The 18,295-nt window shown below is 37.2% G+C and overlaps 1 protein-coding gene across 3 annotated transcripts in view; it reads left to right on the top strand.

Moving 5' to 3' along the window:
• Nucleotides 1-18,295, top strand: part of si:dkey-61l1.4 (collagen alpha-1(I) chain) — a 52,551-nt gene that overhangs the window by 29,449 nt on the left and 4,807 nt on the right. For all 3 annotated transcript variants that reach the window (XM_048187639.1, XM_048187638.1, XM_048187640.1), the window contains 44 exons: nt 1,450-1,494; nt 1,572-1,691; nt 3,701-3,739; nt 3,833-3,886; nt 4,101-4,154; nt 5,394-5,501; nt 6,367-6,420; nt 6,529-6,582; nt 6,751-6,795; nt 6,937-6,990; nt 7,097-7,141; nt 7,329-7,382; nt 7,519-7,563; nt 7,664-7,717; nt 7,830-7,874; nt 7,993-8,046; nt 8,503-8,547; nt 8,660-8,713; nt 8,817-8,924; nt 9,104-9,157; nt 10,261-10,314; nt 10,485-10,529; nt 10,609-10,662; nt 10,823-10,867; nt 11,565-11,618; nt 11,843-11,896; nt 12,016-12,069; nt 12,172-12,225; nt 12,312-12,365; nt 12,464-12,508; nt 12,620-12,664; nt 12,930-13,037; nt 13,156-13,209; nt 13,291-13,344; nt 13,942-13,995; nt 14,111-14,218; nt 15,049-15,102; nt 15,222-15,329; nt 15,465-15,518; nt 15,633-15,686; nt 15,797-15,850; nt 16,035-16,088; nt 16,169-16,276; nt 16,359-16,412. In XM_048187639.1, the coding sequence (XP_048043596.1) occupies nt 1,450-1,494; nt 1,572-1,691; nt 3,701-3,739; nt 3,833-3,886; nt 4,101-4,154; nt 5,394-5,501; nt 6,367-6,420; nt 6,529-6,582; nt 6,751-6,795; nt 6,937-6,990; nt 7,097-7,141; nt 7,329-7,382; nt 7,519-7,563; nt 7,664-7,717; nt 7,830-7,874; nt 7,993-8,046; nt 8,503-8,547; nt 8,660-8,713; nt 8,817-8,924; nt 9,104-9,157; nt 10,261-10,314; nt 10,485-10,529; nt 10,609-10,662; nt 10,823-10,867; nt 11,565-11,618; nt 11,843-11,896; nt 12,016-12,069; nt 12,172-12,225; nt 12,312-12,365; nt 12,464-12,508; nt 12,620-12,664; nt 12,930-13,037; nt 13,156-13,209; nt 13,291-13,344; nt 13,942-13,995; nt 14,111-14,218; nt 15,049-15,102; nt 15,222-15,329; nt 15,465-15,518; nt 15,633-15,686; nt 15,797-15,850; nt 16,035-16,088; nt 16,169-16,276; nt 16,359-16,412 (2,661 nt within the window). The remainder of the gene's footprint in view (nt 1-1,449; nt 1,495-1,571; nt 1,692-3,700; nt 3,740-3,832; nt 3,887-4,100; nt 4,155-5,393; nt 5,502-6,366; nt 6,421-6,528; nt 6,583-6,750; nt 6,796-6,936; nt 6,991-7,096; nt 7,142-7,328; nt 7,383-7,518; nt 7,564-7,663; nt 7,718-7,829; nt 7,875-7,992; nt 8,047-8,502; nt 8,548-8,659; nt 8,714-8,816; nt 8,925-9,103; nt 9,158-10,260; nt 10,315-10,484; nt 10,530-10,608; nt 10,663-10,822; nt 10,868-11,564; nt 11,619-11,842; nt 11,897-12,015; nt 12,070-12,171; nt 12,226-12,311; nt 12,366-12,463; nt 12,509-12,619; nt 12,665-12,929; nt 13,038-13,155; nt 13,210-13,290; nt 13,345-13,941; nt 13,996-14,110; nt 14,219-15,048; nt 15,103-15,221; nt 15,330-15,464; nt 15,519-15,632; nt 15,687-15,796; nt 15,851-16,034; nt 16,089-16,168; nt 16,277-16,358; nt 16,413-18,295) is intronic.

Below are 18,295 nucleotides of genomic sequence, written 5' to 3'. Positions count from 1 at the left end.
TGCCGATGTTAACATTAACAATTTGAGAAAAAAGTATGAAGATAATAATAATTAGCATGGTTTGATGTGATATGGGCTAAGTGATTGTTAGATTTAATCTCCATTGTTAGCGCAATTTATTGTAATGCTTTATTTTTTCTCAGTTGGTTAGAACAAACGTGGCAGATTTGTTACTTATTTGTTCAGATTACATTTTCCAGTGAAACTTCTTATTTTGGTCATACTTCCAAGACTACAATCTGTGATTCCGAAGTACAGTATCCACATCGATGTGGTGACTGACAGCCACACATTTTCCTCAAAGCATTAGGGGCGCTCTGAGGAGCCATGCTGATGCACAACCCACGCAAAGATGATAATTCTACAAATAACTGCAATTGCAGGTTTCAAACAGAGATGGCGACAAAGAGGCAAAACTTACAGACTGCAGCTTTAAGTTTAAATTAATTAAATGAGTTAAGAGTTGGAGTTATTTTATGATTTTACCAGTATATACTTGAAAATAGTACATTAGAATGTGCAAAACATATGGTCGAGCAATAAGATGAACACTGCAACAAAACGACAGTACCCTAATATCATTACTGAAGTTCTCTGAGATCATTTCCAGTACAATTGATAACTCCAGATTGTGCCGATTCCTATTGAAATTACTGGATTTCGATTTTTGCGCTAAATATGACTGTGCCTTGCTGCGTTTGACCAATCAGAATCAAGTATTCCAATATGGACAATAGTCTTGGCAGTAAAATGTTGGCTAAAAGAGTAGTTGGTAAAACATATAGTGTGTATTAAAAAGTTAATAATAAAATCTATTTTGGAATTTACTCTTGCTTGCAAAACAGCCAATGTTTGTTTTATGAGCTAGTCTTGTTGTGAACTAAAGTTACATTAAATTGCTAGTCTGAAAACGAATTGTTCATATTTTGGAATACATCATTGCGAAAGCTGAATGTTATATATAATCATTCCCTCTTTTAATGGAGTTTAGTGGAACATTCATTTGATTATGCTCCACATCTGTAACTATACATGCCCTTTTCTGAATTAAAACCTTCTTGCATGAAACCAAAATATCAGGCCTGAGTTCTAAATCTGCACTTTGCATAAGGTTTGAGGTCTGGAAGCACTCTACGTACTGGCATGTCTAAGAGTGTCACATTACGTAATATACATAAGATTAAAAAGGGCATGGACTTATAAATATTAATTAACTCATGAGTCTTATGGATTCACAAAGTCTTTTGCTTCTGCTGTGTCGTGATTTCCATGCTTATATTTGAAAATGAAAAGCAATCCTCTATAAACTTAGCATGATGGTTGATGACAGTAACCTCACACTTTTCTGTGGTAAAATGCTTTGATAAATGCCAAAGTCCCATAAAGTTAATTCTGCTTTATATGTACTTGGACTTCATATGTCTGAGATTGCTGTTTTTGTTTGCACAGGGGTGTGCAGGTAAAAGGGGCTATATTGGATACAAAGGTGATAAGGTGAGGAAAAACACTTCTTCAACTCATTGCAGTGTGTTGAGAAGATGACACTGATTTTTACCTGTATGTCCTAACAGGGTTCTCAAGGAGTCAGAGGAACAGATGGGTCAAGAGGCATACCAGGACCCCCAGGTCCACCGGGACTCCCAGCCCTCTACCTTTGGAGGAACACAGAGGAGGATTGGGCTGCATTCAGGGTAGGCCTCAACAGTCTGACTAGCCATGAAAATTAGTAAAGCTACAGTATAACAAAAATTCAATGTACCACAGTTTAAGTGCCTTGTACTAAAATACTGAAGCTGAATTAGATGAATATAGATGCTGGTCGATTATACTGCCATTCCTTACCAAAGCTGAACATGGTGCAGTGAGCCACCGCCCTGTCTTTCAAAGCTGTTGGATGACCCATTCTTTCTGTGTGCCTGCCAGACCTTGTATTCTATCTATTTGTGACTGTCTATTTTTGAGCATATGTTTAAGTGTAATTGTAAAACCACAGGTTTGACCTCCCTGTAGATTCTCATAACTCGAAACTGTTGTGAATATCTGCTTGCGATTGTGCAGCGGCAACTTGGCATTATGTAATGTTTTTTTTCCTCATCATTTGGCAGAATCTTGGATTATGATGGATGAGTTTAGTTCTTCAAAGAGGAGTCATGTGTGTATATTGAGCCATGGGTGGTAGGTGAGGGAGTTGTACCGTTCTGAAAGAGCTTGAGACTTTATGTACAATCTAAGATACTGCTGCTTTAGACCATCTTTTTGTGATTTGATTTTGTTTCATGTTTTGTTTTGTTTTAAACATTGTTTCTGTGCCCCCCCCCCATTCTGGTTTTAGATTTCACCATTTTAAATAGCTTCACATGAGTGATATTTTTATTCGATTTAGTTGATTTTAGATGATTTTATTCGATTTAGTTTGATTTTAGATGATTTTATTCGATTTAGTTTGATTTTTAGATGATTTTATTCGAGTAAATTGATAATTGTGGCAGTTTTATATAAGTGTTTCAATATGGAAAATCATATTTCATATGGTCTAATGTATAATTTGGCTATTATTAAGTCAATTTCTTTTGTACATGTTTTTGGCAGAAAATATTAGCCCAGTTTTCCATATAAATATTCACTATATTTATGTCATGTTTTAATAATTAAATAAATGTTTAAATATTTTGTTGGCTTTTTTTCTCAGATTTTTGATGATCAGTGATAATTCTTTGGGGGAAAATGGCCCTATAATATTTAAAGATTGGTTAGTTGGTTAGTTTAGTTTAGGTCATTACATTATTACAATGTCTAAATGTTCACTGTACACTGTAGGTTTTTGATGGTCATCTAGGCAAGTGCACTGGGAGGTCCGATTCCCCAGCTTCTCTTAAACTCACCTTCTCGGGACCAGCGGTTTGCTGAATCCCTGCCCTGGTGGTGCCAAGTTGAGCATGTGCCAAGACAAATGTTGTATAAAGCGGAGGCGGCCAGGGTGATTTAATAACAGTGTGACAGAGACCGTGTGTCTATGTGGGTTCGAGGCCTCAGCTTTTCCAGCCCACACTGTAGAGACAGCGTACACTGTCCTTCAGTTCTTCTCCTCTATTTGAACAGGAGCGATGCCTTTCAACACTCCCTGGTTTGTTTTCTCATTGAGATGAATTGAAACATACAGGCATTAAGTGTTATAAGAGCTTAGATTGAGGATTTGTTGTCGAGCAGAGTTTTTTCCTCTTAATGCTAGTCAGGTACAGCGTTTCTCATCACCTCTCGGATGCAGTCTGAATTGTATTTATGCATTCATGCAGATGCCGGGTCCAAAACCGCTTGCTTGTTTGCTCATTTAATATTCACTACATAGTGAATGCCACATGTGAGTGTTACTGAGTGAATTGAGACTGCTTAAACACTCCAATAGATTAAAAATAAAAATAACAAATGAAATGAAATTAAATACACAAATTGGAGTTTGCTTTTTAAAATTTTCAGTGTTCATTTTAATTTTAGTATTTTATATGCATTTCTTTTTTATTAGATTTTTTTATGTTTCTGTTTAGCTTTAAGATTTTAGATTTAAGTTTTTTTCCAGTTTTATTTCAATGAACAAAAACAGTTTTATAGTTTTACTTTACTAGTTAACAATAACAACACTGTCTTGAACTCAACCAAAGCTCTGATAAAGTATGTGTCATTGATTCATCTGTTTGTTTTTTAGAGAACATCTTATTATCATTTGCTGGCAGCTGGATGGCCTGTAAGTATTTGAAGTTGGAATAAATTAGCAAACATCATTATGATATAGAACATGGTCTCTCTAACTAAATCCTTTCCCTCTGATGTCCTGCAGAGAGAGAGGGGACACCCTGGACCAATGGGTGAGACAGGGAGACCTGGTTTACCTGTGAGTAAACGCAATCAAACACACAGAGCATTGGCAATGAAGACTGGACTGTTACAGTACACATTACTTGGCTGTGTTGCAGAGTATGAAAGGATATTACACAGACCACCAACTATATTGAGGGTCATTGTGCATCTTTGACTAGTACTGTTTACTGTAAGAATATTCCATGTTGGAATAGAGAGTACTGTGGTTAATTTTTGCATTTCTGAAGGGATTACCTGGAGACCCAGGCCAGACAGGACCACCAGGCCGCAGAGGCGACATGGTAACTATTCCTAGTACAATATCTAGTACAACTGTAACTAGTACAATATCTTTGCTTTCGTGCTTGTATGTATCTATATGTTCAGAATAGCAATGAGAGTTCTATAGTATCCTCAACATATCCTCCTAATATTTTTGTGGAAACCATAATAAAAAAAAGAATTTTTTTTTTTTTTATTGAATAGAAAGTTCAAAGGAACAGTATTTATTTAAAACAGAAATTGTTATAATGTATTACTCTTAAAGGATTACTCCACTTTTAAATCAACTTTTCCTGATAATTTACTCACCCCCATGTCATCCAAGATGTCCATGTCTTTCTTTCTTCAGTCAAAAAGAAATTAAAGTTTTTGATGAAAACATTCCAGGATTTTTCTCCTTATAGTAGACTTGAATGGACACCAAACAGTTGAAGGTCAAAATTAGTTTCACTGCAGCTTCAAATTGTTCAACACGATCCCAGATGAGAAATAAGGGTCTTATTTAGTGAAACCATCACTCATTTTCTGAAAAAAAAAAAGAAAATTATTTAAGTTTTAACCTTAAATGCTCATCTTGAACTAGCTCTCTTCTTCTTCTTCTCTATTTGAATTCCAGCAGTGTAGAAACTGCTAAGTGTATTACTGCCCTCCACAGGCCAAAGTTTGAACCAATTGTTATATACTATTGAACTAGCATATTGCATATAAAAAATTAGTTCAAACTTTGACCTGTGGAGGGCAGTAATACACTTAGCAGTGTCTACACTGCTGGAATTCAAATAGAGAAGAAGAAGAGAGCTAGTTAGATGAGCATTTCTGGTTAAAACTTATATAATTTTCAATTTTTTTTTTTCAGAAAATGAGCGATGGTTTCTCTAGATAAGACCCTTATTTCTCATCTGGGATCGTTTTGAACAATTTGAAGCTGCAGTGAAACTAATTTTGACCCTCAACTGTTTGGTGCCCATTCAAGTCTACTATAAGGAGAATAATCCTGGAATGTTTTCATCAAAAACCTTAATTTCTTTTCGACTGAAGAAAGAAAGACATGAACATCTTGGATGACATGGGGGTGAGTAAATTATCAGGAAAAGTTTATTTAAAAGTGAACTAATACTTTAACTTCAATCAGTTTTATGTTTCCTTGTAGAATAGTAATGTAATTTCTAAACCTTACTGATGACAAACCTTTGAACGTTAGTGTAGATTTATGCAAAGCCTCTACAGGGTTGAGTTACAAACAAGCACTTTTATAATAGGGTGGCATGGGACCAAAGGGTGTTCGAGGGCGAGCAGGGACTCAAGGAAGAGATGGAAGGAACGGGCCAGATGGGTTTCCAGGATTTCCAGGGGTGCCTGGCCTACAGGTGAGACTGAGGGCATGGTATGTCAACAGTATAGCTTTTGTAGTAGTTGTAAAAGTTCCAAACTATTAAGACTTTCGTTCATCTTTGGAACACAAACGAAAATCTTTTTGATGAAATCTGAGAGCTTTCTGTCCTTAGAAAGCTATGCAATTGACAATTTGATGCTTCAGAAAGTTCATAAAGAGATCATAAAACTAATCTATATGAATTGAGTGTTTTAGTCCAAATTTTGGGAAGAGACACGATCTCTTTATATGATGAACAGATTGAATTTAGTCTTTTATTCACATGTAAACTTTCATTAACCCAAACATCAGTTGTGGTAAACAGAAGCTCAAGCATGTTCGCTTGACACGTGCGAGAACCAGTGAGGTTCATTCTCGTGTGTTACTCAGCATGTTTGAGCTTCCGGAAGAGGTTTGTTCTCTGAACAAGCAGGTTCATTTGAGCTTCTGTTTATGTTTGCTGATCAATGTTTATATATGTGACTAAAAGCCTAAATTAAATTGTTCATCATATAAAACGATTGAGTCTCTTCAGAAAATTTGGACTAATTTGGTTCATTTTACAATCTCTTTATGAACTTTTTGAACCATCAAAGTTTCAATTGCGTAGGTTGTCTATGGAGGGACAGAAATCTCTCAGATTTCATCAAAAAGATCTTAATTTGTGTTCTGAAGATGAACGAAAGTCTTACAGGTTTGGAACGACATGAGGGTGAGTAATTAATGACAGGATTTTCATTTCTGGGTGAACTATCTCTTTAATGCTTTTGAATAGATTCTGTAAAGCTATAAATTGTGAAACATATGTACTTAAATTGCGTAAAACCATATGCAGTATATATATCTGGTTGTGGTTCAAGGGTCCTCGTGGTTACAAAGGTGACACAGCGCCCCCTGGTGACAAAGGAGATGAGGTACAACATGAGAATGCATGATATTCTGAAATACACTCCCCTGTAACTGTCTCATACAGGAATTTATAATATACTTATATACATAAAGCTGTTTTCCTCCATGAGTAGGGTTTTCCTGGCGCTCCTGGCCCCAGAGGAGAAAAAGGACAGGCTGGCCAAAAGGTAAGAAAAGCATGAAAATATTTATAATATTTTTTTAAAATTTGTGTGTACTGTGTGTATAATATACAAATTATTATAATATTCTGCCCCCTAGTGGATCAGAAAGGGGCACTACCAATGAAAGACGCACTATTTTCATTTTTGGGTGTTATTTTTTTATATTTAAAGGGCTCAAAAGGAGAAATTGGATTTATTGGATTTTCTGGTCCCCCAGTGAGTAAATAATACACCATCACCACCGAACACACATTGTACTGCTAGTTTCAAATGTTAATACTACTAACTGATGTCAATATTCTTAAATACATTTCTTATATTATAGTAAATATTGTTTTTTCCTTTGTTTTTGCTTAGGGATCTGTTGGTTTACAAGGTGTTGAAGGGATTCCTGGACCACCCGGCTCTAAAGTGAGTTCATTATAATAATGTATTTCAATGAATATTGAATAATAATAATAACTCACAATGAATTTTTTTTAATTGATATTGACAGTATAAAAAAATATTTTCTTAGGGGGATCCAGGAAATGATGGAAAACGTGGTCCTCCAGGGACAGTGGTGAGTCATAAATAATCTGTTTGTAACTTCAATGAGAAAGAATCACTGTTCCCAATTGTTAGATCAAACATAGTTCAAAGAAAAAGATTTCAAATTGTCACAAGTGCCTTAACAGAGGAATCACCCTTATCCAGCTATTTATGGATACTACCTAATAATGCTCAGTTATGTGTTTGTTTCTTGCCAGGGAGCACCAGGTGCTACAGGATTCGTTGGTGCACAAGGTGTCAATGGCTCAGAAGTAAGTGATTGATATGAGACTTGCTTACTGAATTGTAGTACAAACTATTCAAGTAAGGCAGCTATGTCTGATTATGTCACCTACAAATATTGAAATCTGTTTGGAAGCTGTTCATGAACCCGAAACACTGTTACAGGGGGACATGGGACCTGCTGGCCCAGTGGGGCGGAAGGGGCCTCAGGTATACTGACATTGCATTGTGTTTTTGCTTCATGAAGCTGTTCTTACAGAATGGTCAGAGGCTGAAATAATATGAAACTTGTTCTGACTATTCCTCTTAGGGGCCTAGAGGGATCGAGGGAGATAGAGGTCCACCTGGTCATCCAGGATCACAGGTCAGTTTCACCATGCAGACTAGCAATGCTATTAAAGTAGAAAACAACAACATAAAAATGGTTCTATTGAGACATTTAACATCATTGTGGATGTTTTTTTTTTCCCACACAGGGACTTTTAGGTCAGGATGGTCCACAGGGTCTCAAAGGTGACAAAGTAAGTTTGTGTGCATGTACAAAATGGGAACTCGTTAGTGTTAGTGATCTGTCATGTACAATGACATGTTGTGTTTATGAAATGAATGCTTTAGATGTTTTTTTTTGTTTGTGGACAGGGACCAGATGGTCCAGCGGGTAACAGAGGGCTACAAGGCATTGAAGGGCCCATGGTGAGTCCGTTTCTCATATACTAAATGTAAGCTATAGGAAAACGCTTAACTCGTACGGCAGACCTTCAGCAACCATTATAACACATTTCATTCACTGTATATGTATTGTATACATTAGAATTCTGAGTAACATACTGGAGATGTACATTTGGAATGAATCAAGTCACTTTGGCTTTAAAATGGCATAATATTTCACCCAGTCATATTGCTATTTTAGTGGCTGTTGTGCTCTGGCAGGCTAGAAACATGCTTTCCATGCAGATGCCTTGAAAAAGCTGAAACCATGTTTTGGGAATACATAATATAATTGGGCTCTTTCTAGTGTTTTTGTCTGATGATATTTATGAGAAATAGCCTAGAATGCAAAAAAGACTTTCAGTTAGTAGTCAATGATTACTTATTAATTATTCGTTTTCTACATTTTGTAAATTTAATTAGTTAATTCATTTTTTTTAGGGTATGACTGGACATCCAGGTCCAAAAGGCTTTCCAGGTGTCACAGTAAGATATCTGATTCAAATCTCACTGTATGTTTTTTTGACATTATAGTAAATATTAGTAAATATATGTTCTTTATCATGTATCACTTCACTAATTAGTGCCTCTGATTTAGGGCAATAGGGGCCCAGATGGAGAAAAGGGTGACGGAGGACCCAAGGGGAACAGAGTAACCACCAGCAACACAATACATTCAAAAGTTTTAAAGATTTAAACACATACTTGAAGGATTCATAAAATTTCCAATTTATGCTTGTACTGTATGTCTTTAGGGACCACAAGGAGCAACAGGGATCATGGGTCCTCAGGGAGAGAGGGGCCAATCAGGCCTCCCGGGCTTACCTGGTGTCAAAGGTCAGCCAGGTGCTCCAGGTACCCAGGTATACAATTGCAGAGAGACTTCCCTATAACATGCCTTACTTCATGCAATGGTGAAACAAGCAGATAGACTCATGGGCAGAACTAAAGCATTACAGGCATAATATTTGACAACTGAGGTTCAAAAGAAAATTTCTTGGCAAATAACATTGTTTTTCTCTCACGCTTTTTCCCCCCAAAGGGTATAGATGGTGAAGTGGGTCCTCAGGGAGTGCTTGGGAAAGAGGGTCAAAAGGTCAGAGTGGTTTATGTCTTTCAGGTGGAGCTGTCGCATCAAAAAACACATTCTCATAGCTCACTCTTTTATGGAGCTAGAAATATGACATAATGATCTGAATTTGAATTGTGTAAATTTGTATTATTGACAACAGAATTGAATATTAAGTGCCATTTTATATATATTTGAATTAGAATTTTTTTAAACTTGAATCCTGGACATTTGAAATTGAACATTTTTATGACGTCATTTCCTACATATGTATTTTCAAACAGCGTATTTTTTTTGTTCTGAATTCTTAGACTGCAAATATTCACTTCTTAAAAATACAGCTTCAAGTTTTCAACATGAATAACAAATTCAAAACGCTGAAATTCAGATCGTACTGAAAGTAGGTCAGAGGTCCAACTTCCGGGTTCCACAGGGAAGAGTAGAGGATCTGGGAAAAGTTGAACGTTGGCCAATTACAGAGCAGCAATAATTCTCAGCATGCGAGACATTTATCTCTGGGGGTCTCTGGTGGCTTATTTGTTTTAGTATAAAGTATATTTAGTATGGAAGTGATTAGCATGTGTAACGGTCACACGTAACTCTGTAATTACTGTATTTCTGCTGCATTCTGTTATCGAAGTTGGATGTTAGGCTATTTCACTATTTATATGTTAGGCTATTTCGCTATTTCTGGGGTTTTTAGCTCAAGAACGTCACAAATGATCATTCAGATATGTGTAACATAGCAGGCGCGATTACATGATTTATTTCCGCTCAATATCATGCAAATTGTAGGCTAATTCACACTCCAAACTCCAATAAACACCACAAACACAATTGGATGACTGTCGTGTTCACGCAGACAGTGCCATGCCTCGCTAAATAAATAAATAATGACTTAAAAAGCAGTGAGCCACTGAACCAACAATGAACCAAGGTAAAAGGATTTGCTTCACATGTGGAATTGTCAGATCAGCCAGGCTCTACTGGTTATCTCTGCTCACTTCAGACAGTGCAGCTGATCCCATCAGGATAATGTTTGGTTTTTATGTAGCCTATATTATACCTAAGTCAATAACCTTTTTTTTTTTTTTTTTTTCTTCTTTTTTTTTTTTCTTTTTGAAACGTAGGGCAGTAGGGGTGAACCTGGAGGTAATGGAAGAACAGGACCCATAGGATCCAGAGTAAATTTGCTATTTGTTTCATACAAAATCTGATATATTCTAAACTTTTATTAAATAAATTGACAGTTATGGTTAAATTGGGTATTAAATGTTGTGTATTATAAATAAGCAAGATTTAAAGAAATCGTTCTGTATCATTTGATCACATTCACCTATGTTATTATTCTCAGGGTCGAGCTGGCCAACATGGTCCCCCTGGTATACCTGGAATAGTGGTAAGGGAACTGAATGAGAAAAAGGAGTCAAGATGTATACTTTTCATATAGATCATATATACTTTTGCTATTTTTGCAGGGTTTACAAGGTCCAGTTGGTGATGAGGGACCAGAAGGAAAGCCTGGTACACAGGTTCCCATTTCATACATTTAATATCAAGTTTATTTTTTCATAGTGCTTTATCATATATGAATCTTTGCTTTACCATTACAGCACAGTAAGACATCAAAATTTTGATTATTACATTTTTTTTTTTTCTTTTCTGATTTTCTATATCTGATTTTCCTTGCAGGGTGTTTCTGGTTCTGTCGGAAGCCCAGGGGATAAAGGACCTGATGTATGTTTCTTATCATCAACTAAAAATATTCTATGAATTTTAGTCAATAATATAGTCAATAATAACAACAGATGGTTGATACAGGCATGTCAAGGTCAGACTGGCCTAAAAAAGGTTAAAAGATCAGAAACTATAAAACTTAACAAGGTCGTAAACAAGTCTGTTTGGTTGATCTCTGTTTCAGCATGACAGCAAGAGTGGAAACATGTTTTGTAAGTCCGATATGGTGTTAAACTGGTATATTAGAGACCTAGAGTGAAAATTCTTATATTAAAAATTTTATATATCATTACAAATTACATTGTTTGCATAACAATTTGAGTGAAAAAAAAATGAATTGAATAAGTAGCATGAATTTCAGAATTTATTTTAGCTTTATTGTCAGCAGCACATAAGCTGCATGAACAAATTTGTGTAAAATGTTATAATCATATGATCCAGCAAGATTTGAGAATGATCCAAAGATCTTCTTGCGCTTCTGTGGAAGAAAGAACATTTTAATCTGAAAAGAGTTAACAGGGTCAATGTCACAAATTTGATTAGTAACCTAGAAATAGTTCAGAATCCTAAATAATTTTATTAATTTTCCACCACGCGATATTCAGTGTGGACTGTTTCACTCTCTTTTTTTTTTTTTTTTTTTTTCTCTCTTTTTTATGTCATATATTATATTTTCTGTGTTCTTTGTCATCTGAAGGGCCTGAGGGGTGTGATTGGAGAGCCAGGAAAACAAGGCCCTCCAGGCTCACAGGTAAGCATAACGACAGGACAAACTGATAAAGATCATTGCAAGGACCATTAAAAGTTTTCACAGAGTAGACAAACTCTAAATAAATGGTAAAATATTGTTCATGTTTCATATTCTTTTCCATCAGAGAATTTGAAATTCAGAACTATTTTTATTCTTCAACTCATCACTACTGAAAACACAAGTTACTGTTTTCATTATCAGCTCATGGTTTCTCCTCTCATTAGGGCCCACTTGGACGACCAGGCCAAGATGGCATCCAAGGCCCTCCCGGTGAGAAGGTAAGCCTCTTAGTGCTTGATATTGCTGTCAGAACAATAATAATGTAAATAATACACAGTATGTACACAGTGTGTGTAAATAATACACATGTATCATTACGATGTGTATTTGTTATCAGGGCTTCACTGGAAAACCAGGCATTGCTGGTGCTCAGGGGCCTGTAGGCATGTATGTAAGTAGCACTATTCTGTATAAACCAGTCTGCACTGGCATAAAATTCATGATCTCTTTTTTGTAGCAGGGATTTGGTAATATATGCTGTTCTTGCTCTCAGGGTTATCCGGGAGCCACTGGCCTTCGTGGACGGCCAGGTCACATTGGAGAGAGGGTTAGATCTCTCAGCTTGTAAATATTTTACAATGAATATTTCTCTGATTATTCTGGATGTTGTATCATGTATTGTGTGAACTGCAGGGTGAACCTGGCATCCAGGGACCTCTTGGTCCACCAGGGCAGAGAGGGCCATCTGTAAGTTACATTTTATGTCAACTGATAAGTATCATTAATGTTATGACATCTTGGTCACTTCTTCTCTAAAACAATTGTTACCATGTTAACCTTCTAAGGGTTTACCAGGCCCGTCTGGTGAGAGGGGCCCACGTGGACCACCGGTAAATTGACTTCCCCATTACAGAGATTAGATGAATTTTGAAACTTAAATAGCACTGTTTTTATATTCAGAGAGGTTATCTTTATTTGTTTCATACATTTTTTTTTTTTAGGGTCGTCAAGGGGAAACAGGACCTGCTGGTTTGCAAGGAGTGCCTGTATGTAGCCCTCAGTTTGAAGCATACAATTAGATTTTTCAGAAGCAGAAATTAAAAAAATGTTTATATTAAAAGTACAGTAAATAAAGTTTGTGTGTATGTTTCATGAATCATGAGCCCCAAATTAGAATGATTCTGAAGTATATGTACAGTTATTTTAAATCGTAATATTTCACAATATTACTGTTTCTATATACGTATAGTATTGTAAATTAATTAGTGTGTGTGTGTGTGTGTGTGTGTGTGTATAAATTTGTCAATTCAGGGGCCCTCAGGACAGCCAGGGACTGAAGGTGTAACTGGAAAGCAAGGCCCCCCAGGGAGCCAGGGGCCTCAGGGGCCACAGGGAAAACAAGGACCAACTGGATTGCCAGTGAGTGGGTACCCCTCATTTTGATTGGATTTTTAGGATAGGTTTGAAAGAATTTTAAGATGATGTGGAAATTCTGAGCTTGTATCTGAGATTCTGATCATATTCTGCTATTCTTCAGGGCTCACCGGGAACAAGTGGAATGGTTGGTCAAGCAGGAGAGAAAGGAGAGAAGGTATTGTAAGCATTTCAGTTTCCTAAAACAAGTTACATAACACATAGGATGAAGCATTTACTTTAGGTTGTTCTCCTTTAGGGATTGCTAGGACCTTCTGGTGACCTTGGGTCTTTTGGATTAGATGGACCACAGGTCAGTTCATTCATTTCATTATATGCAGAATTAACTGCTGTTAGGAGGTGTCCTGTTTGACTTTGCTGAATCATCTTCCTGTTTTCTTAGGCAGATAACCAAAAATGTAAGCAACTTGATCTCTGGTTTAGTATGTTTTTTAACAAAGGCAGAGGAATGTTTTTATATCGGTAATGTTTATATAGCATAAATGCTGGAGATCTTTGTTAACCCTCTGGAGTCTGAGGCTGATTTGGGGCCTGGAGAAGTTTTGACATGCCCTGACATTTGTGCTTTTTTTCAGTTGTTCATAAACATATAAATGACAAAAGTGTCATTACACTGTATTCAGCACAAACTAGGCTACAATAATATGTGAGGAACATGTATGTACATGTTTGTGTTTTTGAAGGAATAACATTTATGCGTGGTTATTGAAAAAACAAAAAACTTAAGTCACTGAAATAAGGCCAAAAAAAGTATAGTAAATCTGTGTTTACAATACTTTAGGGTATTGGAGGTTGTAGACTAGAGTTTTTGCTACATCAGCTTCCCTTTCCTGTTTTAGTAAAATTCAGCATGAATTAACATACTGTTTTATTCACCTATCTGCTATAGGGCCATCCTGGTCCAGCTGGTTTTGAGGGTCCATCAGGGCCAAAGGGGGAACATGTAAGTGATTCTGCTTTATATAGAGTACATCCAACAAAATTTGAGCACTGAGTTTGTCAGCTTCTACTCCAGGCCTTTTCAAGTCAAATAATTTTACTAGGGTATTTGATTTAAGGGATCACCTGGACCCATTGGAAAGCCTGGTCCAAATGGATCTCCGGGAGAACACGGGCCTCAGGGCTCTCAGGGGATGCAGGGTGCACCAGGACCACGTGGCAAAGAGGTTAGTGTCATTGATTATCTGAGGCTTCAAGTCCTGTTAAACTACACTACCATTTAGAATGCAATTTTTTTTTTTTCAAAAGTGAGAGTAAAGATTTCTATTTCAAATAAATGCTGTTCTGTGGAGTGTTCTATTCATCAGAGAATCCTGAAAAAATGTATCACAGTTTCCACAAAAATAATGTTTACGCTTTATTTTCGATAGTCCACTTTAGACATTCTTCTACCTATAAGTAACTTTGCAACTACATGTCAACTAACTCGCATTAGAGTACTAGTAGACTGTAACAGACTGTAGTAGGTTAAGGATTAGGTGTTAGGTGTTCAGGTTAGTAGATTAAGTTGACGTACTTGCAAAGTTGCAAACTTATAGTCAGTAGAATTTCTGTAGGGGGAACATCAAAATAAAGTGTTAGCAGATATTAAACAGTCTAATCCTCTAAATGACTGGTAGCTGACAACTTGACATGTAGTTGCAAAGTTACTAATATTATTGTTAGTAGAATGTCTAAAGTGGTCTATTGAAATAAAGTGTTACCAAAATAACATTGATAATAATAAGAAATGTTTCTTGAGCACCAAATCAGCATATTAAGAATGATTTCTGAAGACATTGAAGACTGGAGTAATGGCTGATGGAAATACATTAATTAATTAGATTTTAAAATGTATTCAAATAGAAAATAGTGTAATTAAATAATTTTAAATACAGTTATTGTACTGTTATTGTAATAACAGTCTTGGTTTTGAATGGTAGTGTATGTAACATAAAAGTCCTCATTCATTTAAAATGCATCGCAATAAGCTATGAGTATGATATTTCACATGCAGGGAGGTATCGGACATCCAGGTGATATTGGAGACCCGGGACCTAAAGGAAAAAAGGTAAAATAATTTCACTACGTAGTTATTTTTAAGTAAAATTTCATTAAATGTGCTGAAGAGGTCTTTACAATGACCAGTTTCTACACAAAGCGAAGTAGCTACATTTCTTATTCACTCAGGGTGACCCTGGACAGCGAGGATTATCTGGACGACAAGGCCCACCTGGATTTTTGGGGGATAGAGGAGAGCGAGGAGTCAAGGGGAATAAAGGCTACATTGGACCACAAGTTAGTGATTTTGCTGAACAAAACCTGTTTCTATTGGGCAGACCCTTTATCTGCCTAACTATTACACACTGCTAATATGTATTATTTGTAATTTATTGTGTATAGTGCTTTGAATAATGATTGTCTCTTCACCAGGGTCAGAATGGTTTAATGGGAAAGACTGGTCCATCTGGTTTGATGGGTCTAGAGGTATGAATTTTATTTAAGATGCATAAAACCTAAATCAACTTACTAACTGTAGTTTTTGATTGAGAATATGTTTGCAGTTGGTTGACTGAGTCAATAATTTGGCTTTAAATGCAGGGTTTGATGGGTTTCCTGGGACCACCAGGAGCAAATGGTTCACCTGGCCTAAAGGTATTACTCCCTTTTCTTCCTCAAGTTTCTTTCATCAATGTTCCTTGTAATAGATCAGGATTACCCTTATACATTTCCTAATGTAACAGACCTGCTCTTTGTTTCAAAAGGGAGAAACTGGATCACCTGGGGCGACTGGCTATCCAGGAGATCAAGGCAGCCGGGTAAAATCAATGGCTGTTTTCCATATTACAACAGTTTGGGTCAAATAACCTCTCAAATGCATACTGTGAACACCAGAGATGCCATATTAGTTTCAATGCCCTTTTTTGCATACATAAACTATCTAAGATTACAGGGACTAAGAGGAACCACCTATGTTAAGTCATTATGCTTTTTCGTCTACAGGGGATGGCTGGGCAGAGAGGCTTACAAGGGGTTATGGGGAAGGCAGGACCTCAGGTTAGTACTGCTAACCATTTCAAGGTAAATCCCAGTTACAGTGCTACATCTTCAGGGGATAAATAATACTCATATTGCAGGGAGCCGTGGGTCCCAGAGGCCCCGAGGGCTTATTGGGTCCAAAGGGTATGCCGGGACAAGAAGGACCTAAAGGTGAACCAGGAAGACAAGGACCTCCAGGGCAGAGGGTAAGACTTAAATTAAATGAGAACTTTTATAATGAGTGACTGAAGTATGCGTGGTGTCAACTGATGACTCTCTTTTGTACAGGGACCGCCGGGTCTCCCTGGTACTAAAGGACCTTCTGCATTACCAGGAAAGGAGGTAGAATTTCTCCATAAAATTGTCCAAATTGTTTAAAGGGTAGTCTTGCATAGCCAGACCTTCAGACTGACAGCAGAAGGTCTGGACTCTCGCAGCTTTCATAGGCCAAGGACATCCCAAGAGGATGTTTGACTGACATGTAACGCAACCAATCACATTTCGTTTATCCACGTCATATTTAGGGGCGTGAAATGTAAAGTCGATGTCCCTACAATAACAGACCGGCATGCATCTAATAAATTATTAATTTAAGAAAGTCGTGCAAGTTTACTGCAACAGTGGACCAGCGAATGTCACATACTTTTGAAAATCCAGCGCTTAGTTGATGCTGGTAAGCGTTCATGGCATTTGTTTCCAGGAGGACTGTTAAAGAACACGACACACATGTCTCCTGGACATCCTGTAGAATACAACCAACCAGATGGTGACTTCAAAACTCCTGAAGTGTTTCCAGTTAAGTGTGACATATGCATCAGACTTTCAGCCAACGGTCCGTGGGCGTGATGTCTGAGGCTGAGACTATTTAACAGGGTGGTTAATTATGACTTCACTTTTTTAACTTTAGTGTGTAATGTTGCTGTTAGAGCATAAACACCATCTGCAAAGTTACGATGCTTAAAGTTCAATGCAAAGGGAGATACAGTATATATATTTTTTAATAATTTGCTGTTTAAGGACTACAACAAATGGCTGGTAAGGACTACGAGTCTCTAAAATGTACATAAACCCTGCCCCCAAGAACACACAACAAAGGGGGCGAGGCCATGTTGAGCTGCTTTAGAGAAGAGGAAGAGTTGTTGTAGTAGAGTGTTGTTACCATGCCGTCATTTTACGCCGGACTGCTTCACAAACCATCAGTGTCCGACTTTGAACAATGTAAGGCTGAACACAGTTACTGACAACTGCCATTTTGGCTGCGTAAGATTCTCCAGCTTTGTTGTTGTTGAGCAACCGAAGCATGAGCTGTTAAAGCTCCGCCCTCTTTTGGAAAAAGCGGGTCTGGGTGGAGCAGCTCATTTGCATTTAAAGGGACACACACAAAAATGGCATGTTACTCAAATAGGGGCAATTTTGACAAGTTCAATTATCTGTGGGGTATTTTGAGCTGAAACTTCAGACACATTCTGGGGACACCAGAGACTAATATTACATCTTGTAAAAAGGGGCATTATAGGTCCACTTTAAATACATAAACTGGACTTTTGTCATATTAAATGAGAAACACTGTTAATATTTGAAATCGACACTCAAACAAACACACCACTCCCACCATTGCTTCGCCCTCAAAATAATGAACACTCTATGCAACACAGGCAATCACTAACAGTGAGCGTAAGTATGGATGAATCAGCTTTGATTCAACAAAAGCATACAACAGCAAATCTTGGTTCTGTGAAACAGCAAAAAAAACAAAACAACAATGTAACTCGCGTATCGAGCAGAAACTAAGCAACCTTGGCATCACTTTTCAGGCCTTCCTGCTCTCTAATGTCTTTCCAGCGCTTGAAAGCTTTACCAATATTAACGTGGGTTCTAGCTCTTGCCTGATCATAACCTTTCTTCTTCTAAATATATTCATCTGACCTCTTCCTCTTTGGCACCATCTCAGCCATTACTCTTTCTACAGTATTTCTACAAATGTCCTGCGTGCTCGCTCTCTCCTCCCCCATTATGAGCATATATGCCCCCTACTGCTGATGGGCTTACAAGAGTGTTTTTGGTGCTCCATGGGTCCATTTGGTGCTCCGCTTTGGTTTTTCTCCTATGTACACAGCCAGGACTATGTATAAAAAAAATTTTTCAGCGCACACACACACACACACACACACACACACACACACACACACACACAGAACAGACATCTAGCAAATATTCACAAAATT

Source organism: Megalobrama amblycephala, linkage group LG4 (genome assembly GCF_018812025.1).
Source record: "Megalobrama amblycephala isolate DHTTF-2021 linkage group LG4, ASM1881202v1, whole genome shotgun sequence".
Classification (NCBI taxonomy): domain Eukaryota; kingdom Metazoa; phylum Chordata; class Actinopteri; order Cypriniformes; family Xenocyprididae; genus Megalobrama; species Megalobrama amblycephala.
Note: the sequence above shows the minus strand (reverse complement) of the source record. Positions and strands in the feature narration are given on the sequence as shown.